The 14,382-nt window shown below is 47.2% G+C and overlaps 1 protein-coding gene across 1 annotated transcript in view; it reads left to right on the forward strand.

The window, feature by feature from the left end:
- The window catches only part of LOC106601769 (centrosomal protein of 112 kDa), a 53,864-nt gene that overhangs the window by 22,938 nt on the left and 16,544 nt on the right, over positions 1-14,382 (forward strand). Inside the window, exons 6-7 of the mRNA XM_082972798.1 lie at positions 7,451-7,498; positions 7,605-7,679. Of these exons, the coding sequence (XP_082828924.1) occupies positions 7,451-7,472 (22 nt within the window). The 3' untranslated portion in view covers positions 7,473-7,498; positions 7,605-7,679. The remainder of the gene's footprint in view (positions 1-7,450; positions 7,499-7,604; positions 7,680-14,382) is intronic.

Genomic DNA, 14,382 nt, shown 5'->3' on the forward strand with positions numbered 1-14,382 from the left:
CATTGCTCATTGTGTATAAAATCGAGCACGCAGCCATGAAATCTCCATAGACAAACATGGCAGTAGAATGGCCTTACCGAAGAGCTCAGTGACTTTCAATGTGGCACAGTCATAGGATGCCACCTTTCCAACTAGTAATTTCATCACATTTCTTCCCTGCTAGAGCTGCCCTGGTCTACTGTAAGTGCTGTTATTGTGAAGTGGAAACGTCTAGGAGCAACACTGTCCTTGGTTGCAACACTCACTACCGAGTTCCAAACTGCTTCTGGAAGCAACGTCAGCACCCTAACAGTTCGTCGGTAGCTTCATGAAATGGGTTTCCATGGCCGAGCAGCTGCACACAAGCCTAAGATTAATGCCAAGCGTCGGCTGGAGTGGTGTAAAGCTCGCCGTCATTGGACTCTGGAGCAGTGGAAACGCGTTCTCTGGAGTGATGAATCACGCTTCACCATCAAGCAGTCCGGACGAATGTGGGTTTGGCGAATACCAGGAGAACGCCACCTGCCCGACTGCATAGTGCCAACTGTAAAGTTTGGTGGAGGAGGAAGAATGGCTGGGGCTGTTTTTCATGGTTTGGGCTAGGCCCCTTAGTTCCAGTGAAGGGAAATCTTAATGCTACAGCATACAATGACATTCTAGACGATTCTGTGCTTCCAACTTTGTGGCAACCATTTGGGGAAGGCCCTTTCCTGTTTTAGCATGACAATGCCTAGTGCACTAAGCGAGGTTCATACAGAAATGGTTTGTCGAGATCGGTGGGGAAGAACTTGACTGGCCTGCACAGAGCCCTGACCTCAGAACCATCAAACACCTTTGGGATGAAATGGAACGCTGACTGCGAGCCAGGATTAATCACCCAACATCAGTGCCCTACCTCACTAATGCTCTTGTGGCTGAATGGATGCAAGTTCCCACAGCAATGTTCCAGCATTTAGTGGAAAACCTTCCCAGAAGAGTGGAGGCTGTTATAGCAGCATAGGGGGGACCAACTCCATATTAATGCCCATGATTTTGGAATGAGATGTTCGATGAGCAGGTGTCCACATACTTTAGGTTATGTACTGTCTGAATGTTCCAAAACATTCTGTCCTGCTAAAATTCTGTCCTGCTCTCTGCACTGTGGAACATAGACAGAGTTAAGCTGTGTGCCTGTGCTCTCTGCACTGTGGAACATGGACAGAGTTAAGCTGTGTGGCTGTGCTCTCTGCACTGTGGAACATAGACAGAGTTAAGCTGTGTGGCTGTGCTCTCTGCACTGTGGAACATGGACAGAGTTAAGCTGTGTGGCTGTGCTCTCTGCACTGTGGAACATGGACAGAGTTAAGCTGTGTGGCTGTGCTCTCTGCACTGTGGAACATGGACAGAGTTAAGCTGTGTGGCTGTGCTCTCTGCACTGTGGAACATGGACAGAGTTAAGCTGTGTGGCTGTGCTCTCTGCACTGTGGAACATGGACAGAGTTAAGCTGTGTGGCTGTGCTCTCTGCACTGTGGAACATGGACAGAGTTAAGCTATGTGGCTGTGCTCTCTGCACTGTGGAACATGGACAGAGTTAAGCTGTGTGGCTGTGCTCTGCACTGTGGAACATGGACAGAGTTAAGCTGTGTGGCTGTGCTCTCTGCACTGTGGAACATGGACAGAGTTAAGCTGTGTGGCTGTGCTCTCTGCACTGTGGAACATAGACAGAGTTAAGCTGTGTGGCTGTGCTCTCTGCACTGTGGAACATAGACAGCGTTAAGCTGTGTGGCTGTGCTCTCTGCACTGTGGAACATAGACAGAGTTAAGCTGTGTGGCTGTGCTCTCTGCACTGTGGAACATAGACAGAGTTAAGCTGTGTGCCTGTGCTCTCTGCACTGTGGAACATGGACAGAGTTAAGCTGTGTGGCTGTGCTCTCTGCACTGTGGAACATAGACAGAGTTAAGCTGTGTGGCTGTGCTCTCTGCACTGTGGAACATGGACAGAGTTAAGCTGTGTGGCTGTGCTCTCTGCACTGTGGAACATAGACAGAGTAAAGCTGTGTGCCTGTGCTCTCTGCACTGTGGAACATGGACAGAGTTAAGCTGTGTGGCTGTGCTCTCTCCACTGTGGAACATGGACAGAGTTAAGCTGTGTGCCTGTGCTCTCTGCACTGTGGAACATGGACAGAGTTAAGCTGTGTGGCTGTGCTCTCTGCACTGTGGAACATAGACAGAGTTAAGCTGTGTGGCTGTGCTCTCTGCACTGTGGAACATGGACAGAGTTAAGCTGTGTGGCTGTGCTCTCTGCACTGTGGAACATAGACAGAGTAAAGCTGTGTGCCTGTGCTCTCTGCACTGTGGAACATGGACAGAGTTAAGCTGTGTGGCTGTGCTCTCTCCACTGTGGAACATGGACAGAGTTAAGCTGTGTGCCTGTGCTCTCTGTACTGTGGAACATGGACAGAGTTAAGCTGTGTGGCTGTGCTCTGCACTGTGGAACATGGACAGAGTTAAGCTGTGTGGCTGTGCTCTCTGCACTGTGGAACATGGACAGAGTTAAGCTGTGTGGCTGTGCTCTCTGCACTGTGGAACATAGACAGCGTTAAGCTGTGTGGCTGTGCTCTCTGCACTGTGGAACATAGACAGAGTTAAGCTGTGTGGCTGTGCTCTCTGCACTGTGGAACATAGACAGAGTTAAGCTGTGTGCCTGTGCTCTCTGCACTGTGGAACATGGACAGAGTTAAGCTGTGTGGCTGTGCTCTCTGCACTGTGGAACATAGACAGAGTTAAGCTGTGTGGCTGTGCTCTCTGCACTGTGGAACATGGACAGAGTTAAGCTGTGTGGCTGTGCTCTCTGCACTGTGGAACATAGACAGAGTAAAGCTGTGTGCCTGTGCTCTCTGCACTGTGGAACATGGACAGAGTTAAGCTGTGTGGCTGTGCTCTCTCCACTGTGGAACATGGACAGAGTTAAGCTGTGTGCCTGTGCTCTCTGTACTGTGGAACATGGACAGAGTTAAGCTGTGTGGCTGTGCTCTGCACTGTGGAACATGGACAGAGTTAAGCTGTGTGGCTGTGCTCTCTGCACTGTGGAACATGGACAGAGTTAAGCTGTGTGGCTGTGCTCTCTGCACTGTGGAACATGGACAGAGTTAAGCTGTGTGGCTGTGCTCTCTGCACTGTGGAACATAGACAGAGTTAAGCTGTGTGGCTGTGCTCTCTGCACTGTGGAACATGGACAGAGTTAAGCTGTGTGGCTGTGCTCTCTGCACTGTGGAACATAGACAGAGTAAAGCTGTGTGCCTGTGCTCTCTGCACTGTGGAACATGGACAGAGTTAAGCTGTGTGGCTGTGCTCTCTCCACTGTGGAACATGGACAGAGTTAAGCTGTGTGCCTGTGCTCTCTGTACTGTGGAACATGGACAGAGTTAAGCTGTGTGGCTGTGCTCTGCACTGTGGAACATGGACAGAGTTAAGCTGTGTGGCTGTGCTCTCTGCACTGTGGAACATGGACAGAGTTAAGCTGTGTGGCTGTGCTCTCTGCACTGTGGAACATAGACAGCGTTAAGCTGTGTGGCTGTGCTCTCTGCACTGTGGAACATAGACAGAGTTAAGCTGTGTGGCTGTGCTCTCTGCACTGTGGAACATAGACAGAGTTAAGCTGTGTGCCTGTGCTCTCTGCACTGTGGAACATGGACAGAGTTAAGCTGTGTGGCTGTGCTCTCTGCACTGTGGAACATAGACAGAGTTAAGCTGTGTGGCTGTGCTCTCTGCACTGTGGAACATGGACAGAGTTAAGCTGTGTGGCTGTGCTCTCTGCACTGTGGAACATAGACAGAGTAAAGCTGTGTGCCTGTGCTCTCTGCACTGTGGAACATGGACAGAGTTAAGCTGTGTGGCTGTGCTCTCTCCACTGTGGAACATGGACAGAGTTAAGCTGTGTGCCTGTGCTCTCTGTACTGTGGAACATGGACAGAGTTAAGCTGTGTGGCTGTGCTCTGCACTGTGGAACATGGACAGAGTTAAGCTGTGTGGCTGTGCTCTCTGCACTGTGGAACATGGACAGAGTTAAGCTGTGTGGCTGTGCTCTCTGCACTGTGGAACATGGACAGAGTTAAGCTGTGTGGCTGTGCTCTCTGCACTGTGGAACATGGACAGAGTTAAGCTGTGTGGCTGTGCTCTGCACTGTGGAACATGGACAGAGTTAAGCTGTGTGGCTGTGCTCTCTGCACTGTGGAACATGGACAGAGTTAAGCTGTGTGGCTGTGCTCTCTGCACTGTGGAACATAGACAGCGTTAAGCTGTGTGGCTGTGCTCTCTGCACTGTGGAACATAGACAGCGTTAAGCTGTGTGGCTGTGCTCTCTGCACTGTGGAACATAGACAGAGTTAAGCTGTGTGGCTGTGCTCTCTGCACTGTGGAACATAGACAGAGTTAAGCTGTGTGCCTGTGCTCTCTGCACTGTGGAACATGGACAGAGTTAAGCTGTGTGGCTGTGCTCTCTGCACTGTGGAACATAGACAGAGTTAAGCTGTGTGGCTGTGCTCTCTGCACTGTGGAACATGGACAGAGTTAAGCTGTGTGGCTGTGCTCTCTGCACTGTGGAACATGGACAGAGTTAAGCTGTGTGGCTGTGCTCTCTGCACTGTGGAACATAGACAGCGTTAAGCTGTGTGGCTGTGCTCTCTGCACTGTGGAACATAGACAGCGTTAAGCTGTGTGGCTGTGCTCTCTGCACTGTGGAACATAGACAGAGTTAAGCTGTGTGGCTGTGCTCTCTGCACTGTGGAACATAGACAGAGTTAAGCTGTGTGCCTGTGCTCTCTGCACTGTGGAACATGGACAGAGTTAAGCTGTGTGGCTGTGCTCTCTGCACTGTGGAACATAGACAGAGTTAAGCTGTGTGGCTGTGCTCTCTGCACTGTGGAACATGGACAGAGTTAAGCTGTGTGGCTGTGCTCTCTGCACTGTGGAACATAGACAGAGTAAAGCTGTGTGCCTGTGCTCTCTGCACTGTGGAACATGGACAGAGTTAAGCTGTGTGGCTGTGCTCTCTCCACTGTGGAACATGGACAGAGTTAAGCTGTGTGCCTGTGCTCTCTGTACTGTGGAACATGGACAGAGTTAAGCTGTGTGGCTGTGCTCTGCACTGTGGAACATGGACAGAGTTAAGCTGTGTGGCTGTGCTCTCTGCACTGTGGAACATGGACAGAGTTACGCTGTGTGGCTGTGCTCTCTGCACTGTGGAACATGGACAGAGTTAAGCTGTGTGGCTGTGCTCTCTGCACTGTGGAACATGGACAGAGTTAAGCTGTGTGGCTGTGCTCTGCACTGTGGAACATGGACAGAGTTAAGCTGTGTGGCTGTGCTCTCTGCACTGTGGAACATGGACAGAGTTAAGCTGTGTGGCTGTGCTCTCTGCACTGTGGAACATAGACAGAGTTAAGCTGTGTGGCTGTGCTCTCTGCACTGTGGAACATGGACAGAGTTAAGCTGTGTGGCTGTGCTCTCTGCACTGTGGAACATAGACAGAGTTAAGAGCGGGATGTTTGGTTGCAGTGGCTGAAACTACCAGCTGTCTGCTGCATTCTCTGCTGCCTCAATGTAGTTCTGTCTTGCCTGGTCATGCTTTGTCTCAATTTTTCTGGTATCCTCTTTGAAATGTCTGTACCCCAGAGCCACCTAGCCAGGTCTCTCCCTCTCACCTTTAGGAGAGAACAGATAAACCGCAGTCTTTCTCCTCATAGTCCTGTCTTTGGTCGATTGTCCCTGTCTGCCTCACAGACCTGTTGCCCAACGTTGGGTCAACGTTAGGAAGTGATGCATCACAACGTGTGTTTGTTTGGCTTGAGCGGTAGGTCCTTGATGTGGAGTGGCTCTCCTTTCTTCTCCTCTCTCCTCTCTTCTCTCCTCTGTCTGCGGCCGCCTCATCCATCTGTCCTTGTCAGGGCGAATGCCACAGACAGGATACAGTACCAGTGCTGGGCAGACATCACAAGCAAACACACACTTTAGTTTAGTCTAGCACCAGTTTATGTTTCACCACCAATGTCTGGCCTGGCCCTGCCCTGCAAGCCTTGGCATGTGGGCCTCCCATGGTCAGAGTTGGATGTGGGCCGCTCAGCTCCACAGAGAGGGAGGTAAGTGTGGGCCGTCTTTCAATATTCAATCAAAAATGTTGTTAAGGCTTTATAATATATTTTATTTATAAGCCTGATTTGCTGAACTGGGTGTCAGAGATTAAACAAAAGTGTTTCTCTGCATCAGCTCTATGCTCAGAGGGCAGAGGTTTGTCCAGCCACTGTCTGTTTAGTATTGAATGATTGGTCGTTCTGGAGTATACTGGATGTCCACTGTCTTACTGACATGTCATTTAGTTCAGACCAGTTTGCAAGCAGGCCTCAGTCCCCCATTCATTTAGGATTACTGAATGAGCTCACCAACTTGAACCTTCACACCATAGAGAAAACACACACGCACACACACACTCACTCACACACACACTCACACACACACTATACTCCCGTCCTTCGCCCCTCCCTGGCCCTTTGAGGCTTAGCTGTAGAACTCTTTCCTCTCTCTTTCTGTCATTTCTTGTCATCTACAAAGTCAGATGATCTCTGTTTCAGAAGGCTGTGATCCCGCCTGCTCCCTTGCAGCTGTCTTCCACACTGTGTGAAGCTGCCTGGGAAGTTCATAGAGAAATAAGGAGGTCACTCACAACAAGAGGAAAGGAGAAGAAGGAGAATGAAATTGGATGAAACCGCCAACTCCGTCGACTCACTACAGTACAGTTTCTCGTCCCGGCTTAATCCCCTAACAGAGTTGAACCATTGATGGTTTTACTCCATAGCCGTGTCAGTCAGTCCACTTGTGTCTTAACACACTCTAAGGTGGGCCGACGTCAGAGTTGTCGTTCCTGTTAGCCGTCTCTTCAGTCTTGAGGCTCATTGTGTTTTTTCTTCCCTGTGTAATCAAAGGGGACAGAGCGGGCGTGTTTGGTGAGGGAGTATGTATACACATCTGTCTCCCTGGGTCGATAGACGCGTCATGGATAGCTTACGGAGTAACGGGGTTGACAAAAGGGCTGACTGGCAGAAAGAGGAGCCAAGCGGAAATGGGCCTAGCTGAGCTGAACACACACAATGCCTTGAAGTGGCCCGAGGTATTCCCTTTCTGTAAACAGTCAGAGCTGAGGGAAGAAACTAACTGTGTGTTAAGTGCTGGCCTTTGAAGTTTGAAGTCCTGTATTGTTTAAGACAAACCGAGGGCGGAGGTCGGGGAGAACGTGTGTGTGGGTGTGTGTGTGTGTGTGTGTGTGTGTGTGTGTGTGTGTGTGTGTGTGTGTGTGTGTGTGTGTGTGTGTGTGTGTGTGTGTGTGTGTGTGTGTGTGTACGTACGTGTGTTTGTGGTGGAGCCTTGTCTTGAGAAAAAGGAGGAGATGCAAAATAAGTAAAGGGCTTGTTTTCTGTTTCTTTTCTTCTTCTCTTGCAGATTGAGAACCCCAGGTATTTGAGAGAGAACCCTATCCCCTTGTCTCCGGTAAGTGTAAGGGAGGGTTCCCATGTGTGTTGAGGGCAGATAAGTGTTACCTTTTACTCACTCCCCACCTCTCTTTCTTACCCACTCTTTTATTTCCATACTGTAGATATTCCTCAAATCCAGCCTGAAGAATAGCACTGTGACTGATGAGCAGACCCCAGTTGCAAGACAGGAGAAAGAGGTGGGCACTAGAACACCCACCTAACCATAGACAACCATCTAATAACCATCAACCATTCCAGAAAGCAATACCTGTTGACTGCCTCAATCAATACTGAGGTAGAGTACCTTATGATAAGCTGTAGACAACACTCTTTATCAAGACAGTGTCCATCTATATTTTCCACAGTAGTCTATTTACCACCACAAACCGATGCTGGCACTAAGACCGCACTCAACGAGCTGTATAAGGCCATAAGCAAACAAGAGAATGTTCACCCAGAAGTGGGGCTCCTAGTGGCCGGGGATTTTAATGCAGGAATGCTTAAATCCATTTTCCCTAATTTCTACCAGCATGTCACATGTGCAACCAGAGGGGGGGAAAACTCTAGACCACCTTCACTCCACACACAGAGGCGCGTACAAAACTCTCCCTCGTCCTCCATTTGGCAAATCTGACCATAATTCTATCCTCCTGATTCCTGATTACAAGTAAAAACTCAAGCATAGGAAGTACTCGCTCAATATGGAATTGGTCAGATGACGCGGATGCTAAGATACAGGATTGTTTTAAGAGCACAGACTGGAATATGTTCCGGGATTCAGCCGAAGGCATTGAGGAGTATACAATATCAGTCACCGGCTTCATCAATAAGTGCGTCGACAACGTCGTCCCCACTGTGACCATAAGTACATATCCCAACCAGAGGCCATGGATTACAGGCAACATCCGCACTGAGCTAAAGGCTAAAGCTGACACTTTCAAGGAGCGGGACACTAATCCGGAGGCTTATAAGAAACCCTGCTATGCCCTCCGATGAGCCATCAAACAGGCAAAGCGTCAATACAGGACTAAGATCCTACTACAATCCTGCTACTACTCTGACGCTTGTCAGATGTGGCAGGGCTTGCCAAACTATTACGGATTACAAAGAGAAACCCAGCCACGAGCTGCTCAGTGACACATACCTACCAGACGAGCTAAATGCCTTCCATGCTCGCTTCAAGGCAAGCAATACTGAACCATGCACGAGAGCACCAGCTGTTCCAAACAACTGTGTGATCACGCTCTCCATAGCCTATGTGAGTAAGACCTTTTAAACAGGTCAACAGTCACAAGACCACAGGGCTAAATGGATTACCAGGACGTGTACTCAGACCATGCGCTGACCAACTGGCAACTGTCTTCACTGACATTTTTAACTTGTCCCTGACCGAGTCTGTAATACCTACACGTTTCAAGCTGACCACCATAGTCCCTGTTCCCAAGAACACTAAGGTAACCTTCCTAAATGACTACCGCCCCTACCACTCACGTCTATAGCCATGAAGTGCTTTGAAAGGCTGGTCATGACTCACATCAACACCATAATCCCAGAAACCCTAGACCCACTACAATTTGCATACCGCCCCAACAGTTCCACAGATGACGCAATCTCTATTGCACTTCACACTTCGCTAACCCACCTGGACAAAAGGAACACCTACGTAAGAATTCTGTTGTTGACTACAGCTCAGAGTTCAACACCATAGTGCCCTCAATGCTCATCACTAAGCTAAGGACCCTGGGACTAAACACCTCCCTCTGCAACTGGATCCTGGACTTCCTGATGGGCCACCTCCAGGTGGTAAGAGTAGGCAATAACACATCTGCTATGCTGATCCTCAACATGGGGCCCCTCAACTCCTGTACTCCTTCAACCACGACTGCATGGCCACGCACGATTCCAACACCGTCAGTAAGTTTGCCGACGACGCAATTGTGGTAGGCCAGATAACCGACAAGGATGAGACAGCCTATAGGGAGGAGGTCAGAGACCTGGCAGTGTTGCAAGACAAAGTAGCTGATCCTGGATTACGGGAAAAGGAGACACCAGCATGCCCCCATTCACATCGACAGGACTGTAGTGGAGCTGGTTGAGAACTTCAAGTTTTTTGCAGGCACTAAGTCCTATCATTAACAAAGTATCATGGTTCAAACACATCAAGACAGTTGTGAAGCGTTCACGACAATGCCTATTCCCCCTCAGGAGACTGAAAAGATTTGGCATGAGTCTTCAGATCCTCAAAGAATTATATGTCTACACCATTGAGAGCATCCTGACTGGTTTCATCACCGCTTGGTATGGCAACTGCTCGGCATCCGACCGCAAGGCGCAACAAAGGGTAGCGTGTACGGTCCAGTACATCACTGGGGCCAGGCAAGCGGTACCGGAGCACCAAGTCTTGGTCCAAAAGGCTCCTTAACCGCTTCTACCCGCAAGTCATAAGACTGCTAAACAGTTACGTAAATGGCTACCCAGACTATTTGCTTGACCCCCTTTTTACGCTGCTGCTACTCGCTGTTTATTATCTATTCATAGTCACTTTACCCCTACCTACTGTACATGTACAGTGCATTCGGAAAGTATTCAGACCCCTTGACTTTTTCCCCAAAAATGACTTTACAGCCTTATTCTAAATTGAATTACATTTTTAAAACATCATCAATCCACACACAAAACGCCAAAATGACAAAGCAATACCAGGTTTTTAGAAATTGTTGCACATTTATAAAAAAAATAAAAATGATACCTTATTTACTTAAGAATTCAGACCCTTTGCTATGACTTGAAATTGAGCTCATGTGCATCCTGTTTCCATTGATCATCCTTGTAATATTTCTACAACTTTATTGGAGTCCACCTGTGGTAAATTCTATTAATTAGACAAAGGCACACACCTGTCTATATTCAGTCCCACAGTTGACAGTGCATGTCAGAGCAAAATCCAAGCCAGAACAGCACAAACTGGCTCTAACCAGAATAGAAAGAGGAGTGGGAGGCTCCGGTGCACAACTGAGCAAGAGGACAAGTACATTAGAGTGTCTAGTTTTAGAAACAGATGCCTCTCAAGTCCTCAATTGGCATCTTCATGAAATAGTACCCGCAAAACACCAGTCTCAACATCAACAGTGAAGAGGCGACTCCGGGATGCTGGCCTTCTAGGCTTTATCCATAGTGATGGAGGTAGGCCTGGTCAATCTCCTATTCCATGTCAACGGGACAATAGCGTGAGAATTTGTGAATCTAAATTCTAAGGAGTAAAAGAGTTCAAGATCATAACATTAACCCAAAACTGTGAACCACAAGTTAAGTCCCATTCAAAGCAAATTTAACATAGTGCCACACTGTTGTCACTCTGGTAAAGAGATTAATCTCCTTATGCATGAAAATTGTGTTCTAGGCTGCGCTTTGTGTTGCGTTTGTGTTGTTCCTAAAGGGATGATTCCGAATGCCCCTTTAAGAGAGAAAAAAACCTGACCAGTGGTGACACTTTTTCCTTATGTGGATTTAAGCTGAAAATCCCATTCTGAAAGGACGCTTTGAAGTCCCCCACCCGCCTTTACTCACACTGTTAAATATAAAACTGAGCATGACTTGACTCTAATCGCCATGGCTTTTTATGTCCCCGTGGAGAAATGCTGTACTCAATTAGATCAACTTCAGTGAGCTGGCCAAAAAGGGAGAGGGACAGAAGGGGACAGAGAGGGTGAGAGGGAGGAATAGAGAAAGGAAACGTGGGAGAAAGAGAGAGTGGTTCAATGGGCACCACCAACAATGCTCATCAGCCATCCTAATGTGGTTATTCATTCTGACTGGAGGAGAGGAGACTAATGTGGTTATTCATTCTGACTGGAGGAGAGACTAATGTGGTTATATTCATTCTGACTGGAGGAGAGGAAACTAATGTAGTTATATTCATTCTGACTGGAGGAGAGACTAATGTGGTTATATTCATTCTGACTGGAGGAGAGACTAATGTGGTGATATTCATTCTGACTGGAGGAGAGGAGACTAATGTGGTGATATTCATTCTGACTGGAGGAGAGGAGACTAATGTGGTTATATTCATTCTGACTGGAGATGACTAATGTGGTTATATTCATTCTGACTGGAGGTGACTAATGTGGTGATATTCATTCTGACTGGAGGTGACTAATGTGGTGATATTCATTCTGACTGGAGGAGAGGAGACTAATGTGGTGATATTCATTCTGACTGGAGGTGACTAATGTGGTTATATTCATTCTGACTGGAGGTGACTAATGTGGTTATATTCATTCTGACTGGAGGAGAGACTAATGTGGTGATATTCATTCTGACTGGAGGAGAGACTAATGTGGTGATATTCATTCTGACTGGAGGAGAGGAGACTAATGTGGTGATATTCAGTCTGACTGGAGGAGAGGAGACTGGTTATATTCATTCTGACTGGAGGAGAGGAGACTAATGTGGTGATATTCATTCTGACTGGAGAAGAGGAGACTAATGTGGTTATATTCATTCTGACTGGAGGAGAGGAGACTAATGTGGTGATATTCATTCTGACTGGAGAAGAGGAGACTAATGTGGTGATATTCATTCTGACTGGAGGAGAGGAGACTAATGTGGTGATATTCATTCTGACTGGAGGAGAGGAGACTAATGTGGTGATATTCATTCTGACTGGAGGAGAGGAGACTAATGTGGTGATATTCATTCTGACTGGAGGAGAGGAGACTAATGTGGTGATATTCAGTCTGACTGGAGGAGAGGAGACTGGTTAGATTCATTCTGACTGGAGGAGAGGACACTAATGTGGTGATATTCATTCTGACTGGAGGAGAGGAGACTAATGTGGTGATATTCATTCTGACTGGAGGAGAGGAGACTAGTGTGGTTATATTCATTCTGACTGGAGGAGAGGAGACTAATGTGGTGATATTCATTCTGACTGGAGGAGAGGAGACTAATGTGGTGATATTCATTCTGACTGGAGGAGAGGCGACTAATGTGGTGATATTCATTCTGACTGGAGGTGACGAATGTGGTTATATTCATTCTGACTGGAGGAGAGGATGCTGTGGTGATATTCATTCTGACTGGAGGAGAGGAGACTAATGTGGTGATATTCATTCTGACTGGAGGTGACTAATGTGGTTATATTCATTCTGACTGGAGGTGACTAATGTGGTTATATTCATTCTGACTGGAGGAGAGACTAATGTGGTGATATTCATTCTGACTGGAGGAGAGACTAATGTGGTGATATTCATTCTGACTGGAGGAGAGGAGACTAATGTGGTGATATTCAGTCTGACTGGAGGAGAGGAGACTGGTTATATTCATTCTGACTGGAGGAGAGGAGACTAATGTGGTGATATTCATTCTGACTGGAGAAGAGGAGACTAATGTGGTTATATTCATTCTGACTGGAGGAGAGGAGACTAATGTGGTGATATTCATTCTGACTGGAGAAGAGGAGACTAATGTGGTGATATTCATTCTGACTGGAGGAGAGGAGACTAATGTGGTGATATTCATTCTGACTGGAGAAGAGGAGACTAATGTGGTGATATTCATTCTGACTGGAGGAGAGGAGACTAATGTGGTGATATTCATTCTGACTGGAGGAGAGGAGACTAATGTGGTGATATTCAGTCTGACTGGAGGAGAGGAGACTGGTTATATTCATTCTGACTGGAGGAGAGGACACTAATGTGGTGATATTCATTCTGACTGGAGGAGAGGAGACTAATGTGGTGATATTCATTCTGACTGGAGAAGAGGAGACTAATGTGGTTATATTCATTCTGACTGGAGGAGAGGAGACTAATGTGGTGATATTCATTCTGACTGGAGAAGAGGAGACTAATGTGGTGATATTCATTCTGACTGGAGGAGAGGAGACTAATGTGGTGATATTCATTCTGACTGGAGGTGACTAATGTGGTTATATTCATTCTGACTGGAGGAGAGGATGCTGTGGTTATATTCATTCTGACTGGAGGAGAGGAGACTAATGTGGTGATATTCATTCTGACTGGAGGAGAGGAGACTGGTTATATTCATTCTGACTGGAGGAGAGGAGACTAATGTGGTGATATTCATTCTGACTGGAGGAGAGGAGACTAATGTGGTGATATTCATTCTGACTGGAGGAGAGGAGACTGGTTATATTCATTCTGACTGGAGGAGAGGAGACTAATGTGGTTATATTCATTCTGACTGGAGGAGAGACTAATGTGGTGATATTCATTCTGACTGGAGGAGAGGAGACTAATGTGGTGATATTCATTCTGACTGGAGGTGACTAATGTGGTGATATTCATTCTGACTGGAGGAGAGGAGACTAATGTGGTTATATTCATTCTGACTGGAGAAGAGGAGACTAATGTGGTTATATTCATTCTGACTGGAGGAGAGGTGACTAATGTGGTGATATTCATTCTGACTGGAGGAGAGGAGACTAATGTGGTTATATTCATTCTGACTAGAGGAGACTAATGTGGTGATATTCATTCTGACTGGAGGAGAGGAGACTAATGTGGTGATATTCATTCTGACTGGAGGAGAGGAGACTAATGTGGTGATATTCATTCTGACTAGATGAGACTAATGTGGTTATATTCATTCTGACTGGAGAAGAGGAGACTAATGTGGTGATATTCATTCTGACTAGAGGAGAGGAGACTAATGTGGTTATATTCATTCTGACTGGAGGAGAGGAGACTAGTGTGGTTATATTCATTCTGACTGGAGGAGAGGAGACTAATGTGGTGATATTCATTCTGACTGGAGGAGAGGAGACTAATGTGGTGATTTTCATTCTGACTGGAGGAGACTAATGTGGTGATATTCATTCTGACTGGAGGAGAGGAGACTAATGTGGTGATATTCATTCTGACTGGAGGAGAGGAGACT

The sequence above is a fragment of the Salmo salar genome, chromosome 03 (assembly GCF_965601325.2).
Source record: "Salmo salar chromosome 03, fSalSal1, whole genome shotgun sequence".
NCBI classification, from domain to species: domain Eukaryota; kingdom Metazoa; phylum Chordata; class Actinopteri; order Salmoniformes; family Salmonidae; genus Salmo; species Salmo salar.